Source organism: Falco naumanni, chromosome 1, assembly GCF_017639655.2.
Source record: "Falco naumanni isolate bFalNau1 chromosome 1, bFalNau1.pat, whole genome shotgun sequence".
NCBI classification, from domain to species: Eukaryota; Metazoa; Chordata; class Aves; order Falconiformes; family Falconidae; genus Falco; species Falco naumanni.
In genome coordinates this window covers 83,000,819-83,028,609 of record NC_054054.1, presented here as the reverse complement: position 1 = coordinate 83,028,609, position 27,791 = coordinate 83,000,819, and the positions used below count along the sequence as shown (strand labels likewise).

Genomic DNA, 27,791 nt, shown 5'->3' with positions numbered 1-27,791 from the left:
GCCATGGGGGCGGGGCGCGGAGCTGCCCCAGTCTGACCGGTGGCCCCGCAGCGCTGCGCCGGCCGCGTGGGGCGGAGCGGAGGATGCTGGGAGCCGCCCCCTGCCCGGCGGGTGAGCGGCCGCGGCCCCTGCCGGGCCCTAGCGCCGGAGCCGCCATTTTGTGGCGGGGTCTGCGCGGGATTCCCGCTGAGCGTGTTGTGGGGGGGCCGCGGGACCTTGTTCTGCGAACAGAGCGGTCGCGGTTGGGAGCGCTGTCCTTATGCCTGTGTGCGAGTATGGAGTAAAAGCGAGTGTAGAGGTACAGCAGTTAGTAGCGACCTCTATATCGTTATGTAACTTAAGTTTAGGATTTTGTTAACGCTGACAAATAGGAACACTCATTCTCATTTTAGTTTATTTTTCCTCCCAGAGCATTCCTTCCAAAGTTGTAGCTTAATAATTAAATTATCCATTTGAAATATTTTGAAATTTGTCAAGCCTAAGAGGGACTCAACTGCAATTTTAGGTTTATTGTAAATTGAAAGAGTTGTAACATAAAGTCAGCATGTGCCAAAAAAGCAAGATACACTGAAAATAAGGTTATTTTCACAGACTGAGGGGTCAGGTGCAAACAGCATAAAAGCGATCATGTTACTTCCATGTTTTTACAGTAGTGCTTTATTCAGTCATGCTGAGCTATACTTGCAGAAAGCACCTAGTTAAAAGTTTAGTGTCAAGTTGTCTGTGTCAAGTTGTAAACCTTGTAGCTGCAGGAGAAAAACCAGAGGCAGTTATTTTAGTGCATATTACCACATTTCACCTTACTTACGCCTGTTCACATAAAGAGCATAACAGAAAGTACAAATACATAGGCTCACAAGCCTCATGGATAGGCTGCACCGAATAGATTTGAGATGCTTAAAAGCAGCATCACATTTTCTTGCGGGATGAGGACTTGCAGCTGGTGCCTGCAGCCTTTCGTTGTTGCCGTATAAGTTGTCACCAGATGTTGTCAGACTGCATTTGCTGGTATTCTGAGAAGTTCTGCATCCTTCAGCCTCATTTGGAGGTACAGTGTTATGTACTACTAGTCAACTCCTGAATTATATCATCTGGGCCATTCTGGAAATACCTCAGTGCTCTGAAGGTCAACATTCAATTAATGATTAAAATGAGAGGCACAAACGGAATTTCAGAGTCTAAACCTCTGGAACTTCTCTGCTCAAAGCTACATAATTTTTCATCTTCCAGGGGTTTCCGGTGTGTGGCATTAAATGAATAATGTTTTTTTCTTGATTCTCATTTTTTATTTTGCTTCAAATGGAAAGAGGGAATTAATTGCCTTTAAGTAGGTGAGCTAATTGAAAGAGAATACAAAAGCAGTGGGCAGGCGAGTGACTGATAACAGATTTGGGCAGATGCTTAAGCTGATAGTAACTAAACCAATAATGTTCAAGAGCATAAAATGTGGGAAGGAAGAGAAAAAATTACTTGAAGGAATCATGCTGATAAAATACATAAAGCAAAATGTTTTTTCTCTCTCTTGTGGAAGTGAATAGATTCTTCCATAGCCTATTGTCTAATGTTTGGGACGCCGAGAGATTAAATGATAAACATATGCTTACATGGAATTATTTTACTACTTGCTTCATTAATTTGTATTAATCATAGAAACAGAAATATTAATTAGAACTAAGGATAAAACCATGTTCCTGCCAACATTTTTTCCTGTCTCAAGAAAGTTTTAATACTAACAAACGTATAGCACTGATTTTTCTGTTCTTTTATGTAAAGTAGGGATATTGTACAGTTAATCTATGGTATATAGCTTCACTTTCTATTTAAAATGGGTTCATACACCCTTCAGAGTTCATCTTCTTCTTCCTTAATAATCTTCAGCATCACCAGCACAGATAGCAAGTAAAGCACTCTCATAATGGCCTGAAGCAAAATGCTGCAAGAAAAAAAAAATCAGTATTTCTGTGACTGTACATTTTCTTAGTTTCTCTTCTCTTGCAAGGTGTGTGGCAAGGACTAGACTAATGTTGTAAGGTTTTATAAAATATTACAGTGTTTTCGTAAGGATTCTAGGTCAAGTTTTTTTTCATTTCTCATACCTTGGGCTTCAGTTGCTTGGGCACCTAGAAACAAACTACATTTGAAAGCTGGGATCAAACCTCTTTAATACTTCTCAAGTTCAATACAAAAAAATCCTAAGCAATTTCTCTACAGTTATTGTACATCTTACAGTTGAATTATAGCAACATAAAAAAGATAAAGTGTCAGAGTTTTGTTTTAAGTTATGGAGCAAGACTACAAGAGGAATAGTTTTTCTGTAGGTTGATGCTACTACCAAAGCGCAAGGGTAAAACCAGATTTTTATCTCAGTTTTGCACCAAAGTGGTATCAGCCTACCCATGCAGGACAGTGTGAAAGAAGATGGTATCAGTGTAGAAACTATCCTTGCAATCTATTTCATACACTGTCCTGCCCTGTTTATATCCTCCTCTTGCTGTTGGGGGGGACAAAATCACATACAATGGGAGCTGAGAATTCACTGAGCACTTGCTGAAGTCAGCCTGAGGCATTGAAAAGATATGCTATTGGTTTTATATGTTGCCCTTTTTTTTTTTTTTTTTTAACCAAATGATTGAATGGAGATTAACCCTCTGTATTTTTCTGGTAGGGCTTGGCACAGTCTGTGTGGTGTCACTGCTGAATATATGCAAAAGTGTGTACAAACTTACCTTAATGTCATGAAAGAGTGATTTCCCGTATCTCTCTTTGTATCGCTGTCGTATATTTAACAAGTCGATCTCACTCCTGGCAATGAGAATCCTTATAATTGTTTTATTGTGAAACCCAAAGTCCTAAAAAGAAAAGAAGATGAGAGGAAACTTGACTGTTGAACAATATATGTTCGCCTATCTGTATATGCTCATATTAATGTTTAATAGTTAAGTCAATTAATTAGGCATAGGTAGCCTAATTAGCAAAGATATCCTCGATTTTAAGGGAGCCTAAGCATTCAAAGGTTTTCTTCTACAGAGTTTTCACATGCTCAAATAAGAGAATTCATGTTACTGAATAACAGAGATTCCCCACATAACAGTGTTTTAACCATGCACTGAAACTTTTAAAAAGAAAACACTTGATCTTTTGTTAGGAATACTAGCTATTGAGTTTGTAGGTAGCTGTTGTGATAGTTGTTGGGGAGTCCATTCCAACTATACTGAAGCCAATAATTATTTCACAACAACTGCTGCCAAATGTTAATGCAGTGAGATTTTAAGCCATTGATTTAGAATTTACGTAGCTTGTATCCAGCTATGTTTTATTTTGCTTCTAAAGAATTTTTCGTATTGTAATTGTGTGGAGAATGGGGACATCTAGTGGCAATAAAAGTAATCAAAACAGATTTAGGGTTGGGACAACTGATGACCAATTTAGAGTTTGAAGCTAAATCATAATTTTATCGACTAGCCATTGATATTCAAATTTTATTCTCAAAAACCCAATACGTTAAAAAGCTGCATATAGAGAATTTTATACGTTTTATGGCCAGATTAAAATCTTTCTTAAAACCCATTATGGACTATAATTTCAGGCATTAGAATCCTGGGTGGGCTTTAATATAGAGTATAAAAAGTTTTTGGTATAATCTGGACATAACTTGTCTGCAAAAAGAGACACTGTTTTAAATTATTGCATTTGTTTTGAGAATTATCTGTGTTCATTAAAACACTTTGAGAAAACAGAGTAAAATGTTAATTAAAAGAAAATGCAAATGTTTATTCTTAATTATTAAAAACTGCATCAAATACAATCACCTGAATATAATATAGATGAAAAGTATTGATGTGATATTTGTCAAAACTAAAAATGAGGTTTTAACTTGAAAAGCAGACTTGATATAGAACCTTTGAGAAGCATCGCTTTTCCTGATAGCTGGTGTTTTCTGGTACTTTTGGCAAACCTTTTTCATGTCATGTGCCAGAATCCTCTTTTGACCACTCAGACAAAATGCTGCCTCTTCCTCTGAGCCCCTGGGATTTTCCTTGGATCTTTGCTGCCATTATTGCTGGTATAGCTGAAACAGGGCACAGCAGTAGTGACAGCATCTGGGGCCTGTTGAAGCATTGCTGAAGTTTTGAACAATGGTTCTGGCTTAAATCCTATGTTTGCCATTCCTGCTCTAAGATGATACTTCACATTTTACCCATGACTGGCTTTTGTGACCATCTTCTGAAGGTTATACTTAAAAGATTAGACTTAAAAGATTATATGCTATTTTTTATATAACATAATGCCTTACTATTTTCACTAATGAATGAAACACAAAAGAAAATGTCGTCAGTGACATCTAGTAGGAAGAATTTGTAAAGGTGTCTTTGCATTTACCTAAATTGCTTCTTGGTCACTCATTGGTATTAGTATGGTAGCACTTACACACAAAGATAAAAGAACCTACACAGACACATACAGACACACAGACACACACTGAGCCCCACAAGAAAATATGACAATTTTTTTAATGCAGCCTTGATCTATGATTTAATTTCTAGCAATACTTATTAAATGTTTAGAGACAAAAAATGCATAGTAATAAAAGTGCACTTTCAGTTCTGCACAGCAGGGGGAGATACAAGCCATAGAAAAGAAAGTTTTTCAATACAATGAACAGTTACCAGATAGTGTTTTTGGTTTTGTTTTGGTTTTGTAAGGAATAGAAATATTTAACCTTTTATGGTTACAGTTAGATCCTAACTGTTGCTTAGGCACTACTGCTTTGAAATTTATGTAGATACCAACAGTTTTAAAACATGCAATCATACCTTAAAGATTGAATGGACTGATTTGTATGTACCTGTTTAACTATAATGAAGCAAACAAAAAAATAGGGAAGCTACTTTTTATGATATGTGAAGAAGAAAGACTACTTACGTGAATTGCATTATAAAGCCTGTAAGCAAAGTAGGAAGGCTTGTCACGAACACAGAGAACTAGGAGAAAAGGGTTGCAACAAGTTAACAGATTATTATATAGTAATGTCTATTGGCTTTGAGCTCGTTGAAATATAAAGCCAGGTAGGGTAGTGCTGTCCATGACTGAACTTAAGATTAGGCCACTGGTTTTCACAAACATATCTATATTTATGATTTAAAGTCTGGTACTTATTTTGGGTGGGGACTCATTGCTGTTGCATCAAAGGACTTATCAAATATCAGTGAATGCACTCACATGACATCTGTGTAGATATATTATTATCCTTATTCTATAAATAGAAAACAAAGGCACATAAAGCCTGGAACTTTTTTATATACCACTGAAGTCCTGAAAACTTTGCCAATTATTTAATATGTGTAGATTCAGTTGGTAATGCAGTTATCACTGATCACACAAAATTTGTTACGAAATGAAGAACAGATACTAGTTCTGCTCAGTTAGAATCTAGTGCTGCATATATACATTTGTAGATTTACACACCATGGAAAAATACTTTAAATATTATTTTCTAATTATCTCTGAAAATTTAATTATGCAATATAGGGCAGTAAAAAGGATAAAAATATCAGAAAAATAATATTTGTGATGCATGAGAGATACTATGCTAGATATTTATTAAGTGATTACTGCTAGTATAAAATAATATTTTTACATACCTATTGCAACTAGTAATTCTTGAAAGTATCCATCATAACATTCATTAATGGCATCTACTATGTCTTGCCCAGAGATATTTTGGAACTCCTGGAAAACTTCGGGGAAAAAAGAAATCTTGCTTTATTCTCATTCATTAATAATGATCAACTTGCATTTTTTTCCTGCTTCCCCTCAGTACTGTAACTATTGAGTTTATTTTTTTCCCTATTTATTCTCAGTGTTTCATTATGTTTTTATCCCCCATGTAAGGCAATCTAAATGAGTAGCCTGAAACCTGGCTTCCAGGACATTCCTCTCTCTGGGTTCTCCAGTATACAATATAAAATGAATGCATGCCAAAGCTTTTGGTTCACTGGAAGCTTTAGTAAGTTCTCTATCTAGCAACCTCTGTTTATGAAACTTGTAAGAATGTCATGTCATTAAGACAACTTCCTTGCTCAGATAGCTAAAACTGTCCAGAGATTCACAGACTGTGACAAGAAGCCATGGCTTGACATGTGTAACATGTCGCTATCCAGACATGGACACTCTCTGGATAATGCAGGTATCCAGACTTACACACAAATATGGAGGGCATGCTTACTTCTTCAGGGAAGGAGGAAAATTTCCAACTCACTGCTTACTACGCAACATACAGAGGCATTACAGGCAGAACCCTCAAATCTCTGTTACAGAAAGAGCATAGAGCATAAGCAGGTATGTTACATTATGTTAATACTATTATCATCAGCCTTACAGAAGTCATGATAAAAGAACTAATTTGTTGATCCATGACAGCAAAGTAGTTCTAGGCTATTATTAGAAGTTGACGTAAGAAATACGGCTGGCTGCACAGTGATAAACTTGCCACCAAATGGACTGTTTTTCCACTGCAGAGCAGAAGACATCTCAAACTTATGACAGGTTTCTTTTCTACAGTAGAAGATCTGGATGATCTCACATAAATTTCTTGCAATCTGTAATTATGTCTGATTATTTATTTTACATAAAAATGTCCTATTATGTTTCGGTGTGTGTGTTCATTATGAGAGAGCCGATGTGGACCTTTGAAGTGCTCCCATCAAAAACTTTGAAACTTCTGGGGAAATGTTTCAACACAGCAATGTGTTTTCACATACAAACATCTGTTGAAAATACACTGCCTCTCCCATGTTTCCACTCATAGCAAAGAGTTAGGAAAAATGAAGAAAATAGTTAAGGAAAATCTGCCTCATCCTGTTGTATTGTGTATAAACGCAGTGCAGCCATAGCCTGTGACTTTCTTTGGTCATGCATTCTAGTCTGTTATTAGGGGATCCTGATGTCTGTCTGTGCTACCTACAGCTGTCTGTAGTCATCAGGCAAAGTTCAGTTTTGCATTACTTCCAAAATCCCATTAATGTCAGCGGGAGTCTGAGAGCTCTTACAGTTCACACTTAGGTTTCAGGCTAATACCCTGCTGCACACCAAGCTTCTTTGTATGTAAACCATGGCTTTATTAGCAAGTCAGATTTTTCCTTTCCACTCTGTGTTCAAACAGCTGAAGTGCTGGATTACCCACCCATCCACAACTGCTGGTAACTCTTGTTGCAGAGAATCATTTGCAGCATGTTTTTGTGTTCGCCTGTTTTCTGCTGACATGCTTCCCATAGAATCTAATATACCAGAAAAAGGGGGAAAAAAAAGCAAAAGATTTTAAATAAGTCCTAAATCAATTTTCAACATTTGTATTTGTTCTTTTTTTTTTTTTTTTTTTTTTTTTTTTATGTTTGAGAAGCTCACATCTGACTGTATTTACCATTGCATCCTGAGCAGCTGTAGAAGGATCTGCATATCCTTCCATCCTTGTTCCCTGGGGGAACAAAAAAGATACATATTCTAAAAGACTGCAGGAATATAACATTGTCTCTATATGAAGCTATGTTTCATTTCTTGAGATAACATATATGGACTTTTAGATTTGATCCGTGTATGCAGTGGTTGAATTTGCAACTGTAGGAAATATCTTCAAGCTGTAACCTTATGTCTTCATTTCCTCTAAGACAAGGAACTCTGCAATGACAAATGGTCATGTGAGAGGAAAAAAAATGTGAAGTGGATAAACATATCCCATTTTTAGTCCCATTTAAAATAAGCTCTTACCTTACCATCACCATCCTACCACTATTGCTTACTATAATACATAACTATGAAGGGAAAATGAAGGATAAGAGTAACATTTGCCATTCACTGGTTGTTTCTTATCAGTATGCATATTACCAGAAGAATGTTTTCTCATTTTTTTTCTCCCGGCACAAACTGTAGGAGCAAGCACATCAAACAATGGAGATTTTGCTTGCTCATAATCATTGTCTAAAATTAAGATCCAAGACTAGGAAAGTGTTTGACAACTTGGATACATAAACCACAGAAGAATATTTCTAATTCTCCCATATATTTAATAGATTTTGGTTACACAAATCAATCTAATATGCTTTTAGTAAACATGTTATGATCTGTATTATATAGTTGTTAGAGAAAGAGAAGGGCACATAACTTTTAGAATTGCTTTTTTTTAACCATTATCATCTTGTAAGGATACAAATCAGCCTTGGTTGTAGAACTCTTAACAGTCTCAAGCTGCATGTAATCACTGCCTTAATGATATACGTTTAAAGCAATTTAGTTTAAAATTTATGGTCATTTTACCCTATATGTGAAAAGGAGGATTAAAATTATGTATTGGCTGTCAACTTCTAGAATGACTGATTTGTAGCTCTTTCCTGTTAAAAATGTTAATTTTTATTTTAATTAAATGGCAAGAATTTCACACAGTGGAATTCTTAGTAACAAGATAAATTACTTGAAGGGAGTTATGCCAGAATGACTGCATAAAGTTACATACATGAGAAAAAACAGGGAAAAAAGACAGACAAGTGAACAATGAGTTTCCCCAGTTACATTTAATAGCAACTACTCTTGGCATAGTTTTGCTGGATAATCCCGCAGTATGTATAATTATTTTTTTAAATTGTAGAAAATGATCATATTTCAATTAATACCCTCAAAAAAGAGAGAATTAGAATAAACATCTGTTTGTCTTATACTAGAATATTACTTAGCCTGCATTTGTAACTCTGTTAATTTATTTAGGAAGGACTTTAACCTGTAACTTCTAATCTGCCTCAGTGTGGACATGAAAACTGTAAACACCACACTATAGCAACTGAATAGTTTGCTTTCCATATGTGATACACATTTACTTCTATCTGTAGTTAGATGTGTGTGTCATCCATCCCAAGATTTAATAGAAATCAAAACAAAGGATGTCTGAAAAAAGCATTGAAGGATGCATTGGAAATGTTGCTATAGAATAATCTGTAAATTGCATGGTACTAGAACTAGAAAGGATATATTTTAATGAAATATCACAGAGTTTTAATATAAAATCATATCAAAAATGGATGATTCAGCTAACACTCTTCAGAAGTATACAGTATAACTGAGTAAAGTTGGAAGTTCCTGCAACTCTTCAGAAAAATAGCGGTTAGATCCTGTTAGCTAAGAAGTTGCTGGTTTCAGGCCTTTTTAGTAGTATCTGTGGTTTAAGAAAATAAGGACTAATAATGTAGTCTCAGATAAATTATTTCGAATTGTTCTTTTGACAAGTAAAATCCGTCCCAGCATTTAAACAAAGATGAGAAACGAAGCTACTTAACCTGTAGCTCTTCATTTTTAAGCAAGGAAGAATTTTCATTATTAGGGGAAAAAACATCCAACATTACAAAAAAATATTTCTTGTGTACCTTACGTATGCTGTTATCTCCTGGCAGTTCTGTTGCCATTGTTTGTTACTCTGGTTTACAAAAGATTTTTAAGATAATGAGCACGGTCACTACAATGAAAATGACAACTCATGATCTGACAAGGATGACCAACTTTGTTGCATGAAACAAATTGGTAAAACTGCAAAAGTTGGCATGTGATTGTGACAATTTTTTTGTCTGCATGCAAACGCACTGTGATTTAAGCACAAAGAACATAATGTTTAAACCAAAGAACTATTCAATAACTTTCTTTCATAGTCAAGTGTGGATATATCTCCATTTTTACATAATGCCTAGACTGGATTATGAACTGTGTATTCCAAAAATGGAGAAAACAGCTTTAAAAATTAAATACTAATTTTTACATGTAAGTAGGCTCCTTTTGAGATGAGACATATTGAGCAGAGGGTCAGCAGCTGAGTATCCAGGGACTTAATAAAATAGGTTGTTGACCTTTGCTTTCATCTGAAAGCCAAAGTCAAAGACTAGATGAAGCAATTCAAATTCTCTTCTTTTCTGCTTTCCCCTGTATTGTGTTCAAAAGTGTAGCCTTATTAAATGAGGTTTAACCACAGTCACCTTAAAATTTAAGACTTCTCATATAGTATCAAAAATTATTATGATTTTTCTAGGAACTTAAGCCATGCTAGTTTTTATAGTACCTGAGCAAGGTTCATGAGCGTATCTCTGAAGTGACCTGAAGTCTCAGCATCGATATCTTGTTGAAGGTCATTATTATATTCTAGATTAAACAAAAAACGTATGATCTAAATCACAAAAGAACATGCTTTGAATAGTACAAATGAAAATTGGCAAACAAAGGATCAATAAAAAGGGTTCAAATACTTGTCCATTTTCTATGGTGATTATTCCACAGTAATCCAAGCAGATGCTACACAGACCTGGCCATAGGGCTGGCAGTCTGTCTGGGCCCTGCTGAGGTGCTCTGCCTGGCCAGGGGCTTCAGCCTCTGCCCCGCCTTGCCTGTCCACACACCCATGGGCGCACCCCCACCACTACTGCTGCGGTGTGATGGTGGAGACTTGGAAATATCCCATCAAGGCAAATGAGCGGAGTGTCCACCCAGAGTAAGCGCTTTTTTGAAAGGAAACAGCTTATGCATTTTTCTGAACAAAGTGTGCAAATGTTTCTGAAAATCCCTAGGTATGGCTTCCATGTATTTCAAATGTCATAGCCAGCAATACATCTCAAAAATACTATGACATATTAAACATTTTGCTTCAGCCTTTTGTATATAGTATGGGAGAGGAGGGGAAAGGGAACCAGTTAGTATTGAGAAGTCAGTTTTGTAGTTCAGTTCCTTCATGTATGCAGCTGCTACTGTGTACTTGTAAAAAACATTACGCATTAAGTAGGCTTCTTTCATCTGGAAGATCTCCATATTTGATCGTGAGGCTAATATGTCAATTAGACATTTTTCTTCTGTGTCTACTCCCTGTGTAGAAAGAAGTAAATATGAAAATATGTTGTTGGTAGAAACCACACCTTTTACAAGAAAGCAGTGCTGTGCTTATCAAAAGTAACAAAAGAACAGAGGTTTGCTGGAGCAATGCAGAGTGTACTTTTGCATAGTCTACCTGTTTAAGTAGAAATTACTTTAAATTGATAGTAGAACCCTGTATTTTAAATGTGTTCTTACTTAGTCTGAATTTCAGCATGTACATTAACAAGTGAGGAATGAAGTAAGATTAGTGTTGACAGAAACATAATGGGAAGAATTGTACAGCTTTAGTAAAGATTTAGGATTTGCTGCAAGAAATCAGATGCAAAGATTAAGCATACATCCCTAGCAAGTGTTCAGGCAATCTGAAGTAGATATGAGCCACAGCTGTTATGTTGTGCTTTTGTCATTTCATTTTAAAAAAAATCTATTTAGGAATGTTATGATCTGTGATATCTAGCATATCACAGCATCATGCATCAAGGGAAGAATGCATATCAAGGGAAGGCCATGCACGCAGTGCTGCAAATCACCGTATTTTGCCACAGGACTTGAATTATTTTTATAAACTTGAATGACATAAGATATGCTGTATTTGCTGCTTTTGATATGCACATGTATAGTGGTGGTGAGTATTCTGCATCTGCGATAATGGGAGAACATGACGTCAAGCCTGAGACTGGAGACACATATGGCCTGTTATTTACTTTGGCCATATGAATCCAGATCAGGATAGACTACTATAAGAAAGTTTAAGCCATGTTTAGAAAAAAATATAACTTTGGCAATCTTGTAAATAATTTTAATAAAATTCAGGCTTCCAGTGATACCAATGATATTTCACAATCCTTTTAATGCCAACTGTAAAATTGCTCTAAAAAGTGCATTGGTTAAAGTATCTGAAGGACAAGGAAAACCAGTGAATTGTTATTTTTTTGTTTTTGAGGGGATTCTCAAAATATATAAGGTAGATCACTTCACTCAGAATCATATAAACTGTGTCTTATTTGTGACAGTGGCCAGTAGCAAATATTTGTGGAAAGAAAAGGAAAACAGTGTTGAGCTGTGATATGCCTTCCCATCTTCCAAGAATGGAATTCCTGAGAAGGAATTTGCCAAGGATTATTATTTTCAATAGCCATCAGGAGACCTGTTTTCTAAGTATTTAAGACCTTTATGAACTAGTTTATGCTTTTGGCCAGCACAGTGCCCTGCAGGAATGAGTTTCACCATTTAATCACATGATATTTGAAAAAATATTCTTGTTTCAAAACTTAAGTTGTTTAAGGAGCACAGGCTCAGATCCTGGGAAGAAAAGGAAATATTTTCTTCAAAATGTGCAATCATCTCAATTTGAGTGGAGTGATCAGAGAGTAATTTGTAAGTATTTATGTAAAGACATGTTCTGCTAAAGAAGTATTGGTCTTTTGAGAACAGGAGACTTAGTGCATGGCACTGTTGTTCTAATGAATTTTGTTCATAACATACATAAATGCCTGCAGGATCAGGGCCTTACATTTCTCTGTATAAATATTCCTTCATTTACCAAGCTTACCATGGGTTGTATTTGTTACATGACAAGGATGTTATTTACACTGGTTTTAGCCTACCAATGAATACATTTCATATAGCAATGTATTTCTGATGACCTAGTGTAATACTACGTAGTATACTATTCTAGTGTGTTAACTTCCAGCAGTTTATCAAACATTTAAATGTCAAAAAAAATTATTTAATTATTTTAACATATGTTCAGTACTGTAATTAGTGATTCTAAGAAATTCTGAATTTGACAAGTACCTTCAAGGCATGCCAGAGCTCATGGGCATCATAGGAGGCAGGTGGATACATCAAGCCGACCATGACTTCTTTGAAGTGATGAGAGAGATTCTCTTTTAGGTCTGTTATCAGATCCTTGAAAAGAAAAACGCATAGACAGGATTATTTCAATGGTCATGCTTTATTAAAACAGCTTGAAAAAAAGTATCAGTGGTTTTCTCTGAAAAGGAATAAAGCTGAACCGTCAAAGTTGAATTCTGGCTAAAATTAAGAAAAATATTCATTTAAATATTACCTGCTTGTTCTAATAGTATGAGTGAGATGACAATAGACACACAAGCCAGTGGACCACATAAGGTTGTTGATTTTTGGGTTGTTAGAATACAGAAGAAAATTCAGGGGTTTAAGTGCAACTACTACTTACAGGCTTGGAAACCGGAATACCAAAGCAGAGCACCTGCAGCTTCTCTTGTCATATTTTCTGTGTGAATCTGTGGGAGCTAAGCACCCATAGAACACAGGAGATTTCTTGTGCTTTTTTCAGTGTTACTATGTGAATAATTTAAAAAATCCTCCATATTGTCTCTAGTGCACAAAAATAACAGCTTTGTATTACTGGAAGGTTATGTGCTTCAGTTTATGTATATATTACCTTCAAACTGAATTCACTACTTTTGACAGATGCTGGATTGATAAAAAGGAACCCCTTCCCCACCTGCGTATGTCTTAATATTTGCTTGCCAAGGTAGCTGAGAAATGGATGAGAGTTTGGTCCCCACTATCCCTTTTCCTGGTAGTATCCTTCAAAACACTGCAAATGCCAAAAGCTTGTTAGTTATACTGTCGCTGTTTGTGATTAAGAGGATACTTGCACACTCATTTTTCGTTTGTTTTGTGTACAGCACTAGGCAGCTGTCAGATGTGTTCTGACCTAAGTCTGACTTTAAAGGAGTATCGGAAATGGTTCCTGTGTTAAAAACTATTGTTTTCAGAGCTGCATCTTTTTCAGGCCTGTACTTTGGTTTGATGCATATCTGAATGCAATTAAATTAGTAGCTGGAGTAGTAATGAAGGACTTATAAACGCTAAAAATTAAATTTATGATGAAGAAACATACGCAGTCATCAGTAAATGCACATTAGATGCATTTGACAAGCACTAAATCACACATGGAATAGAAATTAATTCATTAAGACATTTCACTTCTGACAACATGCCTGTAGGAAAATGGATTAATAATAGAAGTGGATACTCATTAAAGATTGCTCTTGCAATCAGAGCTAAGGGAAGTGTTGAAAAAATAAGAAAAGACAACTCTAAATGGTCATTATTAACATTTCCTAATCGTCTCTGCTATGAAAAATCCTTGAAAGCTAATTGTTAAGAAGGGATCTTAAAGCTTCTCTGTATGTCTGAATCATGCAGCCAGTTCATGGTTTTATTTTCCTTTTTTATATATTTATATATTTCTAATGTGTCACGCTTTACATTTGCCAAATGAATGGGCATAGCAGCTATCATATTGAGCAGACAATTAAAATTAAGAGAATGGAGGACTGGGCTGAGAGGTTTACCATAGATTAAATTGAGAAAGTTAAATTTGTTATTGCCTAGGTGTCTGCCTTCTTTGTCCTGCAGAGTTTACCACTGGGACTAAGATGAGACTGCCAAATGGTGCATTTGCCCAGTGCAGTATAACCATTAAAGCAGATTACAGCCAGTGAAATGTTATCACTGATGTGTGCTAAAGTATCTTCTGAAGTGTAAACTGCAGCAATTCAGGGTGAGGTGCATCCCATCCTGTTGGGCAGTTCCTGCCCAAGATAACAAACTCTTGAGGCATTAATCAAATAAACTGCATGGAGCACTAACCAGATGAGCCATTTCAGTATCTCTGCTGTCACAGGTGAGAGAAAAAAACCTGGCATTTCTGTTTCATTTCTGAGCTAGAGTAGAGCTAGTTCATACTGACCCTCGTTTCCACATGGCAAAAGGTAGAACTAGGTGGGGGTTTTTTTGAAAGCTGTTAGGAGTATTGTGATGTATCTTGTGCTATGAAGTATACCTAGTGCTTAATGGATTACTTTAAATTAAAATTCTGGGTGTATATGCAAGATGTTCCATGAGTTTCAGAATTCTCTGTAGTCCATTGCTGGAATATGAAAATAGTTTGCTGGCCTTTCACTTCTATTATTCATAGTTTTAGAGACTGAAATTCTTAAAAATGACATCTGAAGTTTTCTTTGGCTTTTTTTAATTTCTTCTAGATCTCTAGGTCTGTGGCACATTCAGTTTGAATGGATATGGCTGACAGTTATACAATTGATGGTGGTATGTTTTCATAGGGATTTATTTAATGGTTTATATTTTTATTTTGGATTTGAAAAGAAAATCCAGATAGATCAGTGGTGAGCAAGTTGATAGTTGTTCTCTATGAATACTAAATATGGGAAATCCTAACTCCAGTCCTGAAGGACATCTGGTAATTCTTACTGAGGTATCATTAGTGTTATCTCTAGGTCATCCTCATATATCAGATGGCAGAAATTAAAGATAAAAAATAATATGCAGCTTTAAAAAGTTTTTCCTTGTTAAAATGATAGGTCCAGTTGAAACACCCCAGAGAAAAAGTGAAAAAAAAAATCAAGCTGCTATAGACAGAATAGAGAAGGAGAACTGTCCAGTGGTTAAGGAGATAAGTGAAGACTTGAAAAGACTGGGTGTGAGTGCTTTACTATCACCGGCATATTTGGGTAGCTTGACATGCTTTAGTTTTCTATGAGTAAAAGTAAAACGCAGTGAGGAACGTTCCATGGATAAGCCCTGAACTTGTGTGGTTTGCATGTGTAATGGTAATGGTAACCTGGTAAATACTTCACCATAGAAAAACACTTCTAATCATTCAGAACCACTGATTGCAGTCATTGTCATGGTCTTTGGAAGGTAAGGATACCGTGATTCAGTTGTTGTTCTTTATCGTCTATTTAAAACATATTCATGCATTCAAGGCTACATCTAAAATAACACAAATATCGTGTGTTTGATTTTTTATAACAGCCCAGTTATCTCCTGTGATAAACCAGTGATCTCCTATTGAGTAACAGCACAAAATCAACCCGCTACACCGATTAAATCCAGCTCTTCTTTTCCCCCCAGTTCTAGGAGAATAAGGCATTGTTTCAGCATATTTAGGGGTCAATGGGTGTGAGGTATTTTGGTATACAGGTGGCACAAAGGCTGTCACTGGAAAACTGCTTGGCCACCCAAAGAAGAAAATACACTGTTCTACTGCTTAAGAGACTGGTGGTGTAACAGACTATGCCATCAGCAGTTAAGGTGTAGTTTTTGAATGAACTATTTGTAGTTGAACTCTAAGTCTGATGGCTGTGTGGTAGGATTTCTGCAAACTCACTCTCATTCATGCTAATCAGGTTAATGGCAGGCATACACTGACCTTCACAGCACTTCCCAGTGAGCCTTTAGTTTTTTTAGGAAAAGAAGAAAACTGGATTTTCTTTAAAATGTTTGGCTGGCTTCTATTATGGAAAGGGCATGTCTGATCAGTTTAATCACAGCATTTTTCTTTAGCTTTCCAATAGTATCTAGTTTCATACAGCATTTTTTGTCACTAGATTTCACAGGGATTTTACAAAAGGTGTTGCTATTATTTTCATCCTTATATAGCTGGGGTAACTGAGGAAAGTGCAGGCATTGCAACTTCCGCAAAGTCATTTGGTTAGCAATAGTAGATCTGGAAACAGAATGAGGATGTCTTATCTCTGTATGTTTAAGAATTTGTATAATGAAAACCAGCTTGTTATGTACAGTAAACAGGGATAAAATGTATTTGAAAAAAAAAAAAGCTAGCTTTTTACATCTTCAGATTTTTGAAACACATTTCAAAGATTCCTAAATTTAGCATTAAGCAGCTCAGATGAGTATTGTGCTTAATGTATGGATGGGGTTATATGGTATGAGATATGAGAATGTCACTGCTTGAGATGAGAACATTAATCAGTGTGTGAGTAAGATACAACTACCTGTAATTATTAGTATGGTGGTTTTCTTTCGTGTTTCAACCCAAATACAATACTGTTTTATTAAGTATTCTAAAAACTTGAGAAAAGAATGCAGAAACCTGCAAAAGCGCACAGGAGAAGAAATAAGTCTGTCCAGAAATTCTGGTTTGGTCAATAGAGAGGAGGATGAGCTACAGAAGAAGAAACTTTCCATGTTCCTTTTTTTTAAACTTTGTGTGTGGCAGACATGCTTCTACTGCTATATAAAAACAATTTGAAACCATCAGAAGCATTAATAGTTAAATGAGCAAAATTGTGTGCCAATCTGTTGGTGACAGCCAGCTGCCTGCCAGGCTTTTGGTTCCAGTGACTGCTGACCAACCACACTGGAGACAAGAGAGACAGAAGAAATGAAAGTATAAAACAGCTCAGTCGTACCCTGCCATACATGTCTCTGTATGCTTCAGCAATCATAAGCCGCTGTGAATTGCAACGCTGCGTTAGGATGTCAATCAACACATCTTTTTCACAACCTGTAAAGGAAACGCGACAGAGACTCTAAATCAACAAAGTGTTGACATTTGCTTACATTTGTGATTGTTCATGCCTTTTTCATTACCATGAACAGAACATTAATCTGATTTCTTGAAAAAATACATCAACAGATTAATATTCCACTGGTATTTACCAACATCAGTTGTATTTACCATGCTTATGTACCTTTTGCTTGCTGGTGTAATACCAGCAAAAAATGAACTAGTCTGTTGTTATCAGATACATCACCATGCTCTCAAGCTCAATGGATTTGAAAGCATCAATACAACAGATAGAGACTTTCATCTATTCAGAACTAGGCACACTAGCAGAATTCATACCCGAGCCTGGGAAGTCATATTTCTGTGCCCTGTTGATATTGATTAAATTGTTATTTCAGGGCTAGGGATCTCTCTTATGGGGATGACAAATTATAGTCAGACTATTTGTTGAAAAACTGAAAGATATATGTTTTCAGAGGAACTATATAAAATAAGTTACAAAGTTTTAAAAATTATATTTTAACCAATTTCCAAGGGCATTTTGTTGAAGGTTATCTATGATCTTTTGCTTAATGACTAGAGCATACTGCTAAACTTCTAGAATGAGTCAGTATTTACTGCTTATGAAAAAGATAATGACGAATATATTGTGAAAATTATTTTGTCATTTAAAATATTTTTTTCCATTCCATAAGTTGGTTTTTGGTAATTTCAGATGGCTGAGCATTTTAATGACATTCCAGCATAAATGTATCTCTGAGTGTAAATCAATTGACTTTATCACACTTGCAGCAGAGATAAGTTAGGCTGGAAAGCATGGGTATCAGGTAGCATCTGAATGGGGTAGGGTAGTCAAATTTCTACCAGTCTTTGTTATATAGACATATATATATATGTGTGTTACAGATACACATTCTGTACCTATTACAGCTTTGTTAGGCAGATTTTATTGTATAATCAATAACTGATTGGTTCCATTTTGGCACAAATATAATTGGAAATGGAATACTTTTTTTCCTAAGTTGACAGAGGAAGTCTGTATTTGCTTATTATATACCAGGTTTAGTTCTCTTTCTTTTGGATCATCTACCCACAAATACACCAGTTTTTTAGAAAGACACTTTATTTAACATCAGTATATTACTGATTCAACATCAGTAAGATTAATTTCCATCAAACTCACAGCATGGAAATATTTCTGAAACTGTGCATAAGGATTTCTTTTTACTTTTCAGAAAATAATTATCACTAGGAATATGTACAGCTTATGTAGGAAGGATTCAGGAAATATTTTAAAACCTGAATAACTTTATTAATTTGTGTAATATCACTGGTGTCAGTGGGACAACGTACGTGACTGAACCTTCTCACAGGGATAAATGCAAGATTTATGGTCAGAGTGTCAGTGCCTGTAAAGGCTATAGAGACTTGAACTCCTCTGAAGCTGAACTTTCTATTTTGCCAATTGTCCTTGAAATCTGAATTTTGTTCCATGTACTTTGATAGGTAAATTAAAAGTAAGGTTAATGTGCTTATATATACACTGTTAAATTAAGAGAATCATCTCTGCATTGTCACGTTAGCAACGTTGCATTAAAAGCACTGGAAGTTTAGTAAAATGTTCAAAACTTTTCATCTGTAGCCAATGATCAAACAGATACTTCAGATTCCCCTTAATCAATAATTCTTATTTTGATTCATTTGACATTATGTCTATGTCCTCACATTTCCATTAAAAGAACTGAAAACAATGCAAAATTCAGTGCTGTACAGCCTTGTGAAAAGCCCAAGGGGTATAAAAATTCTGATACAGAAAACAATTTTAATGTGAGAAAAATGTTTCTCATAGTAAAAAAAAAAAACCAATCAATAATCTGACCCTCAGCAATACCAATGTGTTCAACAGGAAAACACAGAAGTCTGAATAAAGGAAAATGCTTTGGTGCACAAAAATTTTTTTTTTACATAGACTAAACCAAAAAATTGCTTATGAGTGAAAGATCATTAATTTATACTCCATTTATTTTTATTTCTTGATGACTGATTAAAAGATTTAACAGTCCCTGGTAATAGTGAATTGTTGAAATTACAATTAAAAACCTTTCCTTTGTTGGCCTTCACTGTAGTGACATAACAGAATTCTGTTTTCTTTTTCTTATTTTCTCAAGGAAAGCACTCATTACTGTAAGTGTTGGTATAGATTTTAGTTTAATCTTAATCACTTCTTAGTTCCTGTAAATGCAAATATATGATTTATTTGCACATCACTAATGTGTTTTAGTGTGATACCTTGAAGACTCAACAGATACATGGTGACATTCTTTATTTTATGAGTTTTTAATTTGCTTAGTGCCGGTTATTTTATGAGAGATTCCTGGAGAAAAAAATAAATAAAAATGTGTGTTAGAATCAGTCGAGATACTCACTAATTCCCTGTAGGGCTCCTCCTAGCAACTGGGCATCCATAATAGGGTTGAAATTTGGAGCGGGAAAAATTGTTCCTTGTGTCTGCTAAAGGAGAAAGCAGCCTTTAATTACTGAGGTGTGTAATATCTCTAACACCGCACATATAATTCTGTTGAAAACCAATGATCATAACATTAAGTTGTCTTTGCTTCATGGGGAACAGGTTGCAAAGCTTTTAATTTAGGAAACAGAACTTGAACTTGCAGTAAGCCCTAAAAAAAGAAACATCATATTTGAGGAAGTTGCCCCTAGCATGAGTTAGGCCTGAAAAAAAAATCTAATACTAGTTAATATTTTTTGCATTAAAATGTAACCACATTTTGAACGTATCTCTTTGCCAACCTTTTCCTGAAAATATTATCTTTCAAAGGTAATCCATGATATCCCTGACAGTCTTCAATATCTATTTCTCATGGTATTTCTAATTTGAAAGGACTAGTGAGAACATGAATGATACACATAGGTTGCTTACAAACATAGTGAGTTTTTAAAGAATTGTTACTGTTAAATGTGAGATAGCTTTCTGTTATGCCATGTAGAAGGCAACAAGATTTTTCCATTTACTTTGTAACTGATTAAATTACTTTCAGTTCATTCTCAGTGGCACTTTATTTCATGTATTTTTTCTTATGCTTTTAAAGAAATTATTAAGAATAATAGGCAGAATGGATGTACTCATTTTAACAGAATCATGGACCCATATGTATACAGAAGAAAATAACTGAGGCTGAAAGCTACATAACTCTGTCCCCTGGTTAACTTCTTTAGTCCCTCTGAGGATTCTCCCTGCCTTTCTGGATCTACCAAGTGTAAAGGTAATCTTTTATGATGATTCCTGGTCTCAGTCAATATATCTGATTAAAATGACACTGTTAACTTGAAATTTATGTTTCAAAGAAAAATGGGATATATTTTATAAATACACATGGTATTTTTATGAGTACCTCCTAGAATCAGCAGTTACACTGACTACACTAATTTGTTTGTTTGTTTGTTTGCTCACTTTATATACACTGGAAAGCCTTTCATATATTGTGCCTTCAGTAATAATGACATACACATACAGATTTTGTGTATGGCTGCTAATCATGCTTCCTTGGCTTGCAGTTTTTTAGCAAAGGAATTAAAAAGCAGCAAGCAAGTGGATATTTAGATGAGAAGAAAGGTGCCATTTCTTGATATGTTCGATCATTACTTTAGACCCCCCCAAGAAAAGGTAGGTGCAACAAATTGTCAGTGGCTCAGTGAGGAAAAGAATATATGGTCAGAAATGTAAGATTTGTAAAGGAGTTTAAAAAGTACTAACAGGGCAACATGGCTTTACACAAAAAAGAAAGTACCAGCAGACAAATACCCTTCTGCTGTTTGTTCATAATTTAAATTTAAATAAATAAATAAAGGTCCTACTTTTACAACTGAATTTAAAATTCAAAATGCTCTTTTACCCATTTAAACAATCAGGAAAATAATAAACAATCAGGAAAATAATGAGAAAAAAATCTTTTGGACATACGGACATAAATACTGGACATAGAGAAGACAACAAAACCAATGCCAGTTTTTGAAGGTTGATGTTGCAGCTAAAATGAATTGCTGACTCATCCTTAAATATATGCTCCATTCCATCTTCCTTTGTCAGTGTGGGAATTGTCTGTGTACCCTGGGCCTCACTCATCTCTTAAGGTATCTTTAGGGTAGGGCTTTGCAGATATTAGCTTCAGAAATTGGGAGTTTACATCCTCATGACATCCTAGTTACTGTCAGTATTCTTACTTCCTCAAATGTTGTTCACCAGGTTTCCTAGGCATGTGCCATTTGCAGTAATGCGGAGTTCGAGTGTCTTCGGTCAGATGGTACATGCGGCTCCATTCCACCAACCCCCTGTCCCCCTTGCTAACTTGTCAAATAATGCTGACCTTGATGTTAGTTCAATCACCATTCTCTTCAGGAGGCAGAAATGCTTGAGCTCTGTGGCTGGTCAGCTGGATAAACCACCCCAAAACTTACTAATAAACAAAATCACTATGAAAAGAAATGCTAGAAGACACTGTTAGAGTGCAGAATCAAAAATACATTTTGATATATGCTATGAGAGGAAAAAACTAAATTTAGATTTCTGGCTGTAATACATGCTTCCCAAAATGGCTGAGACATAAAAAAGCTTGAGAGGAAAACCAAAACAAATCCAAAACCAACACATCATCAAATATTATGTTAGGGTTGCCAAAACTGTGAACATTTTGATGGGTGTAATGATAAAGAACAGTAGGATGGATGAATGCAGGTAATGAGATTCAAAGACTTCGAGCCTGCACTTTAAACTAAAGGTAGACATAAGCATATCTGGCATTCAGTTTAAGTGCTCTCTGAATTTTGTGTTCACAGGCTCACAATCCTTACTGGTCAGAAGAGGGGTGGTGGGAAGGAGAGAAAATGTAGGACCTGTGTGCATTTATTCAAATCCAATTTAAAATACCAGTGCTGGCTTTTCATCTCTGCATCAGCTTTAAACAGGTTCAATTCCTGTAAAGACTAGTTATCTCAAAATATCTTGGTTCACACATTCAGGTTTGTGATGTCAGAAAATGAACCACTAAGTCACTGATCTTTTCAGCATTTAATGGTACTTGCACTGAAACCAGAAATAAGTGACTAACTTAGTGAATGCTTTATGGGTGGATTCCTGCATAGTCCTTGGAATGAAAAATGAGTAAAAGTGGGTTTTGAAGTAGATATCACTTCTCAGTCAGAATGGAGAAAAGCACTGATAATTTCTGGATATGTATCTTTATTCATGAAACAGACAAAGCAAAAAAAAGACTTTGCATGAATGCGTATTTGCAAAAATATGATGGAGGGATTGATCATAGAAACCCCATATTTTTGCATCTACAGATTTGCAGACTTGTAAAGTGAAAAAAAAAATAATCAACACAGCCCTCGTAATGTATCTTTCAGGCAAAATAATGGATTTTTGAATGTGCTCAATTCTCCCTTGGTTCAGCAGAGTTGCTGAACACTGCTTTTACAAAGAGCACCTCATTGTTCAAGGCTCACCATCAGTAGATTAAACCTGATCTGGTAAACACTTACCTCCTAGCCAGGTTCTAATTAAAAACAACAATGCTTTTAAGTAGAATGAAATTAAATATGAAAGTTCAGGAAAAAACCTTTAGAAGATACAGTAAAATACTACTTTTTTTTTTTTTTTTTAATACAAGTCCTTTGTGGGAAAGAACTCTCATCCTTTTGTTTGTTTTTAAACAAATCAAAATGTAATTAAAACTTTCTTACAGTGTATGCATTGTACTTGGCTTTGTCTTCAATCCCACAGAAAGTTTTTGTCCAAGAGCATTATTTTTGATGGGGATTTTCAGTGTACCTTGTATTTGGATTTTCAGAATCGTTTCTTGGCAAATTCAGCATTCTGCCAATATATAACAGTTTTCTGAACTGAGATCTAGGATTTACAGTGTTCATGCTATCATGATCCTCAGAAGGAATTTCTACATAATTAATAATATCTTACTGTTGGCATAGCTCACAGAGTTATCGGTGCAATATTGTGTACCTTGAAGAAAGTACTTCGCTACTTTGTGGTGTTTACACAGTCTAACCTTTAGGAAGATTTATCCCATCACAATCTATGTCAGTTTTATCCTGTAACCACTTTCATCATTTCAGTCTTTGACAAGCCTGCAGAAGCATTCCTGATTCACTTCATGCAGTTAATATCAAAATTTTGAGGAGTTTATTACTTACTAAACTTACTCCACCTGTTTCATTTTGAAATATGAGCACAAGCAGGTCTGGGCCAAACCTTTAGAGCTGAACTTCGGTATCTGAATTCAGTGTGATTACACAACCACAACCTACTGTTTCCTCTGTTGTAGCTTTTTTTTTTCTTTTTTTTTTTTTTTTTTTTTTCTGTCCAGTATGAAATAGTTTGAGAGTGCTGTGGGTTATGTACTGTGGAAGACAAAACCAAGGAAATTTGTTGTTAGACAGTTCAGTGGAGACGTGGACTGATTCTTGGACACTGCAGTGCTGTCTGTGCCTCTCTGAAGTAAATCCTGTGAGGACAATCCATACACCTGTCACAGAGCACAGCGCTGTAGTGCCATGATGGAAGATGGCACTACTGTCGTGTAGTGACAAGATGCTACAGAGAAGGAATAAACTTGCTTCAAAAGCAATGCAGAAATCCAGGAGGTTGCTTTTCTGAGCAAGTGACTGGTCCAATGCCTTTTGGTGTATTTTTATGAGAGTGAAAGCAAGAAAGAGATGGTGTACTTTTAAGTTGCTGAGCAAGACTGAATGCTTACAACAATCTCCTGTACTGAGAGATAAACCTGGAGGTCATGGCAGGCATTTTTTTTGCAAAGATTTGTTACAATCTTGTCATGTTTTAGAAGCGTTGGTGGTTATAACACTCTTTTGTTTGACATTCCTCAAGAACATGAAGAAGTACATTAAAAAAAACCCATACACCTTGGGAAAGCTGGGGCTCTACTTCCAGAACCTGTGGTACATAGTGCAAAATCACGTTTCCCCCCAAAAAAACTATACAGGGTTTGCATGCCTAAATGTGCCTATAAAATGCATGCTTACCAGCAGTGTTCATCACTACACAAACTGAGGAAGCAGAGCAGTAGAGGCATTTGGTAACTGAATGAAATTACGACAGATTGAATTTTGATCAGGGAGCAGGCAACTACATGGGAATAGGTTGTTCCTTTCCATTATCTTTGGTTAGAGAATTTCTACTGCCCTGTTTTGAAGTAGGGCATTTTTAGAGTTGATTGAACACCAGAGTGTAGTTACATGTACTGCTATTTCACTTCATTTCCACTGAAGTCAGCTGTGACTGACCAATAAACCCCTATAACGGAAGAAGGCTCAGAGGAGCTGGGCAAGGGCAGTGTGCCGATGAAGCTTGGGGAATAATGCAGGATTTGACTAGACCACAGCTGTTGTGAGGAAAGCTGATTTTTTCTCAACATGAAGGGGACCAAGAGTGGCCTTTGTTTTAGATAAACAGCTATCAGGAGTTGAGTGGATGAACTGATGGTGTTTATACCTGAATTCATTTAAAACAGTGAGAATGTCTCCCTAAGTTAGCCAGACGAGCGTGAGGAGAGTGAATGTGTCTCAGCACAACACAGAGTATAAATACTAAACAACTAGCAAAGTAAAACAAGCAAAGAGAGCAATGGGCTTGAGCTGGCTTCAACCCATGTGTTCCTTCCAGGTGGCTGGGAATACCCAGCATTGTAACAATGGACATATCACAGAGACCAGTAATGGGGATCTCATCAGTATTACATTTGTGTTGTATTTTCAGTACATTTTGTACTACTATGCTAGATTGAAAATCCTGTGTAAAATCACTTATTTTCAAATAAGTAAATTTTATATTATACATTACAACCTCTATGGGTGGAATATCTAGAAGAACCTGGTGAGAGTGTGTTGGACACTTACATCAGGATGGCCAGTTTTGAGTCTATGGCCATTTCTGTTTTGCTTATGCAACATCTTTTTCTCCCCTAAGCTCTGAAGAGCATAAGAAATTAATAGTACTATCTTGTGATTTTTTCTCCCACATGCCATAAGATAGTCACTACAGGGATGCAAAGTCATTCCTGTGTTGAGATTTTGCGTACTTAATGTTTATTTTTAAAAGTATGTTTAATTCTCCCAAATATCCACCAGAAGATCCTGAACATCAAGTGAAATTTATTTGAAAGAAAAAAAGCTACCTACATAGAGAGGAAATAAAGCTTTAAACACCCTCCAGTGAATGAAATGCCTAATAGGGTTCTGAGTAATTCAAGCAACAGCTCCCCACCAATCAGGATGAATTATTAGGAAGGCCACAGCACTGGTACCATCATCAGATTCCAACAGCTTTGAGGTAGCAATCACATTACAATAAGTCCTTCTGAAGATTAGTTGAAAATATTCTACAGGACCAGAGAACACATCATAAATCAAAGTGAATAAAACCCTGTAGAATCACTACAGCTTCCTCTGCAAAATAGAAAACATGAGGTGGCAACTGCTACACGACACAGCATAAAGAATTACTGTGATGATCATCTTAAAAAAAGGGGGGGGGACACATGACCCCAATTTATGCTTTTATCAGAAGCCACCCTAGATAGAAACAACGTTAAAAGAAATTACTGATGTGCCCAATCAGCAGTAGTAAACTGTGACAAAAATCAGTGCAGAGCATGTTGCACACCTTGAATCCTAGACTGCTATAGAATAAAGACAAAAGAATTCAGGATAGGATCAGAACAGTGGCTTGGTGAGGTGGAGTAGGGAGGCTAGGATTGCACTGACATCATCTTTCTCTTCCTTAAGAAATTTTTTTTAAGAAAGTTTGATAATTAAAGTTGTTATTGTTTAATTGTATTTTAGCATTCCTGGGTTATAATTTATAATGTTAAAAATTAAATTCCAGCCTTCCATCTAGACTGAATAAATTTCTTTGATTTGTAGAAAGCAGGATTTAAAGTTAAACTTTTTTGGTCAGTTTGGTTTTTGGATATTGGTTTTATCAGTGAAACTTTTTATAAGAGGAAAATCTACTAAAATACCCAAATCTCCTTTATGTCCTTAATCATTAACTTCTTTTAAGACCTACACCAGCTTATATTAGAGGCAGGGACTATTTCCATTGTCTGAAAGGAAGGCAGATCAGGCCCTTACTGCTTTCTCTGACTCTGGATTTAATATATCTGAGTTTCCCTCTGTAGGAAAGTCCTATTCTAATTATTTATCTGTTACCAGTTACTGTATACTTAATACTAAAATTCAAGGCAGTGGTCTCTCTCCAGACTAAAACCAAGTATGCTCAGTGTCTGCCTTCTTTAAATAAAAGTGATTCAGAGGTTCACTGGAGTACAAAATAACTAATTGACATAGGTGCTGAAATACAAACCTGCTAAAGTTAGGAAGATGGTGAGACATGGTGAGGAGAAGAAAAAGACTACAGTTCATGCTCACATCAACTTTGTGATCCTGAGTTTCACACTTGAAATGGATGTATGTTGCTCTGCTGTGAGCAGAAATTAAACTTCATGGCAAAGCTAAATCCACAGTGGTGAAAGGTGAGTTGTGGTTGTCTTGGTGGTGTCAGAGGAAGAGTTAGGGATATGTTCATGGAATATCATTTCTCTAAATGCAATGCTCTCCAACCCACCCACACAAGCAAAACAAAACTGTGATTCAGAAGTAATAGAATTTAATCTTTCTGACATCAAGATACCCTCATCTACAAAAAAACATACCTGTTTCCACAGAGGTGGTTCAGGTGGGCACTTTATACATATCTCTGTGTGTTTGCACATGTGCATTTAACTTTTTTTGAAAGAATCTGATTTCAGAACAGCTGTGCAGACAGAACAGGTTTGTGTGGTGCTAGTGGAATGAAACAAAACAACAAAAGAGATTGGAAAGGGACTGTAACATTTGTAATAAATCTGAAAAATGATGCTTGCACTTTACCTTCCTTCTGTGTGAGAGTGAGGGTTACAGCTTTTCCTGACCAAAGCTATAAGTAGTTCAACAAAAGTATCAGCAAAAGCTGAAGCTGCTTTTATCAAATTGTGATGTGTAAAGTTCAGACAATTCAGCCTTGTGACGGAAAAAGCAATCTAAAGTATGAACAACCTTCTAATAATATTTGTTCAATAAGTCATTCTGCTGATAACAAACAGTCAAAGTCAGACTCCTTAGTCTAAATGTTTCCTGTAGGGAATATCTACTAAAATAAAATCCTTGCTTTATTAGGTAACTTCATGCTGTGAGCTAGCTATACTTTTTCAAAGGTATACTTTGTGTGCAGCTTTATTAAATAAAAATTTCATGAGTATTTTGATATAATGAGTTTGTTGTATGTGTTACAGTTCATTTGAATAATATATGATACAGTAATGGAAGGGGTACTTTTAAACATAGAAAATTCTTTCTCCAAAGTCTCCCGTCTTTCACTATATGTGTATTTTAGAGAGGCCACAGATGTAATTTTATCTAATTTCTGGTAGTTTTACCTCTGTGGTACTATGGGGAACTGTTTTCTCTATGTTAT

The 27,791-nt window shown here is 35.8% G+C and overlaps 1 protein-coding gene across 1 annotated transcript; it reads right to left on the bottom strand.

Annotated features, from left to right (window-relative positions):
* Window positions 1–514: 514 nt before the first annotated feature.
* On the bottom strand, window positions 515–19,723 carry ANXA10 (annexin A10). Its single transcript, XM_040582403.1, has 11 exons — window positions 19,651–19,723; window positions 17,127–17,221; window positions 12,691–12,804; window positions 10,794–10,884; window positions 10,091–10,170; window positions 7,421–7,474; window positions 7,184–7,277; window positions 5,643–5,738; window positions 4,924–4,982; window positions 2,727–2,849; window positions 515–1,933 (listed from the first exon to the last, which is right to left on the bottom strand). Exons 1-11 carry the CDS (start codon window positions 19,688–19,690, stop codon window positions 1,865–1,867), a joined length of 915 nt encoding a protein of 304 aa, XP_040438337.1. The 5' UTR covers window positions 19,691–19,723; the 3' UTR covers window positions 515–1,864.
* Window positions 19,724–27,791: the final 8,068 nt, after the last annotated feature.

Coding starts and splice junctions, on each gene's coding strand:
- ANXA10 (XM_040582403.1), bottom strand. CDS start 19,690: ATGGATGCCCAGTTGCTAGGAGGAGCCCTACAGGGAATTA. Junction 12,805..17,126: donor ACAGAGACATGTATGGCAGG/GTACGACTGAGC, acceptor TTTCTTTTCAAG/GATCTGATAACAGACCTAAA. Junction 10,885..12,690: donor AGCTCTGGCATGCCTTGAAG/GTACTTGTCAAA, acceptor CTTTCTACACAG/GGAGTAGACACAGAAGAAAA.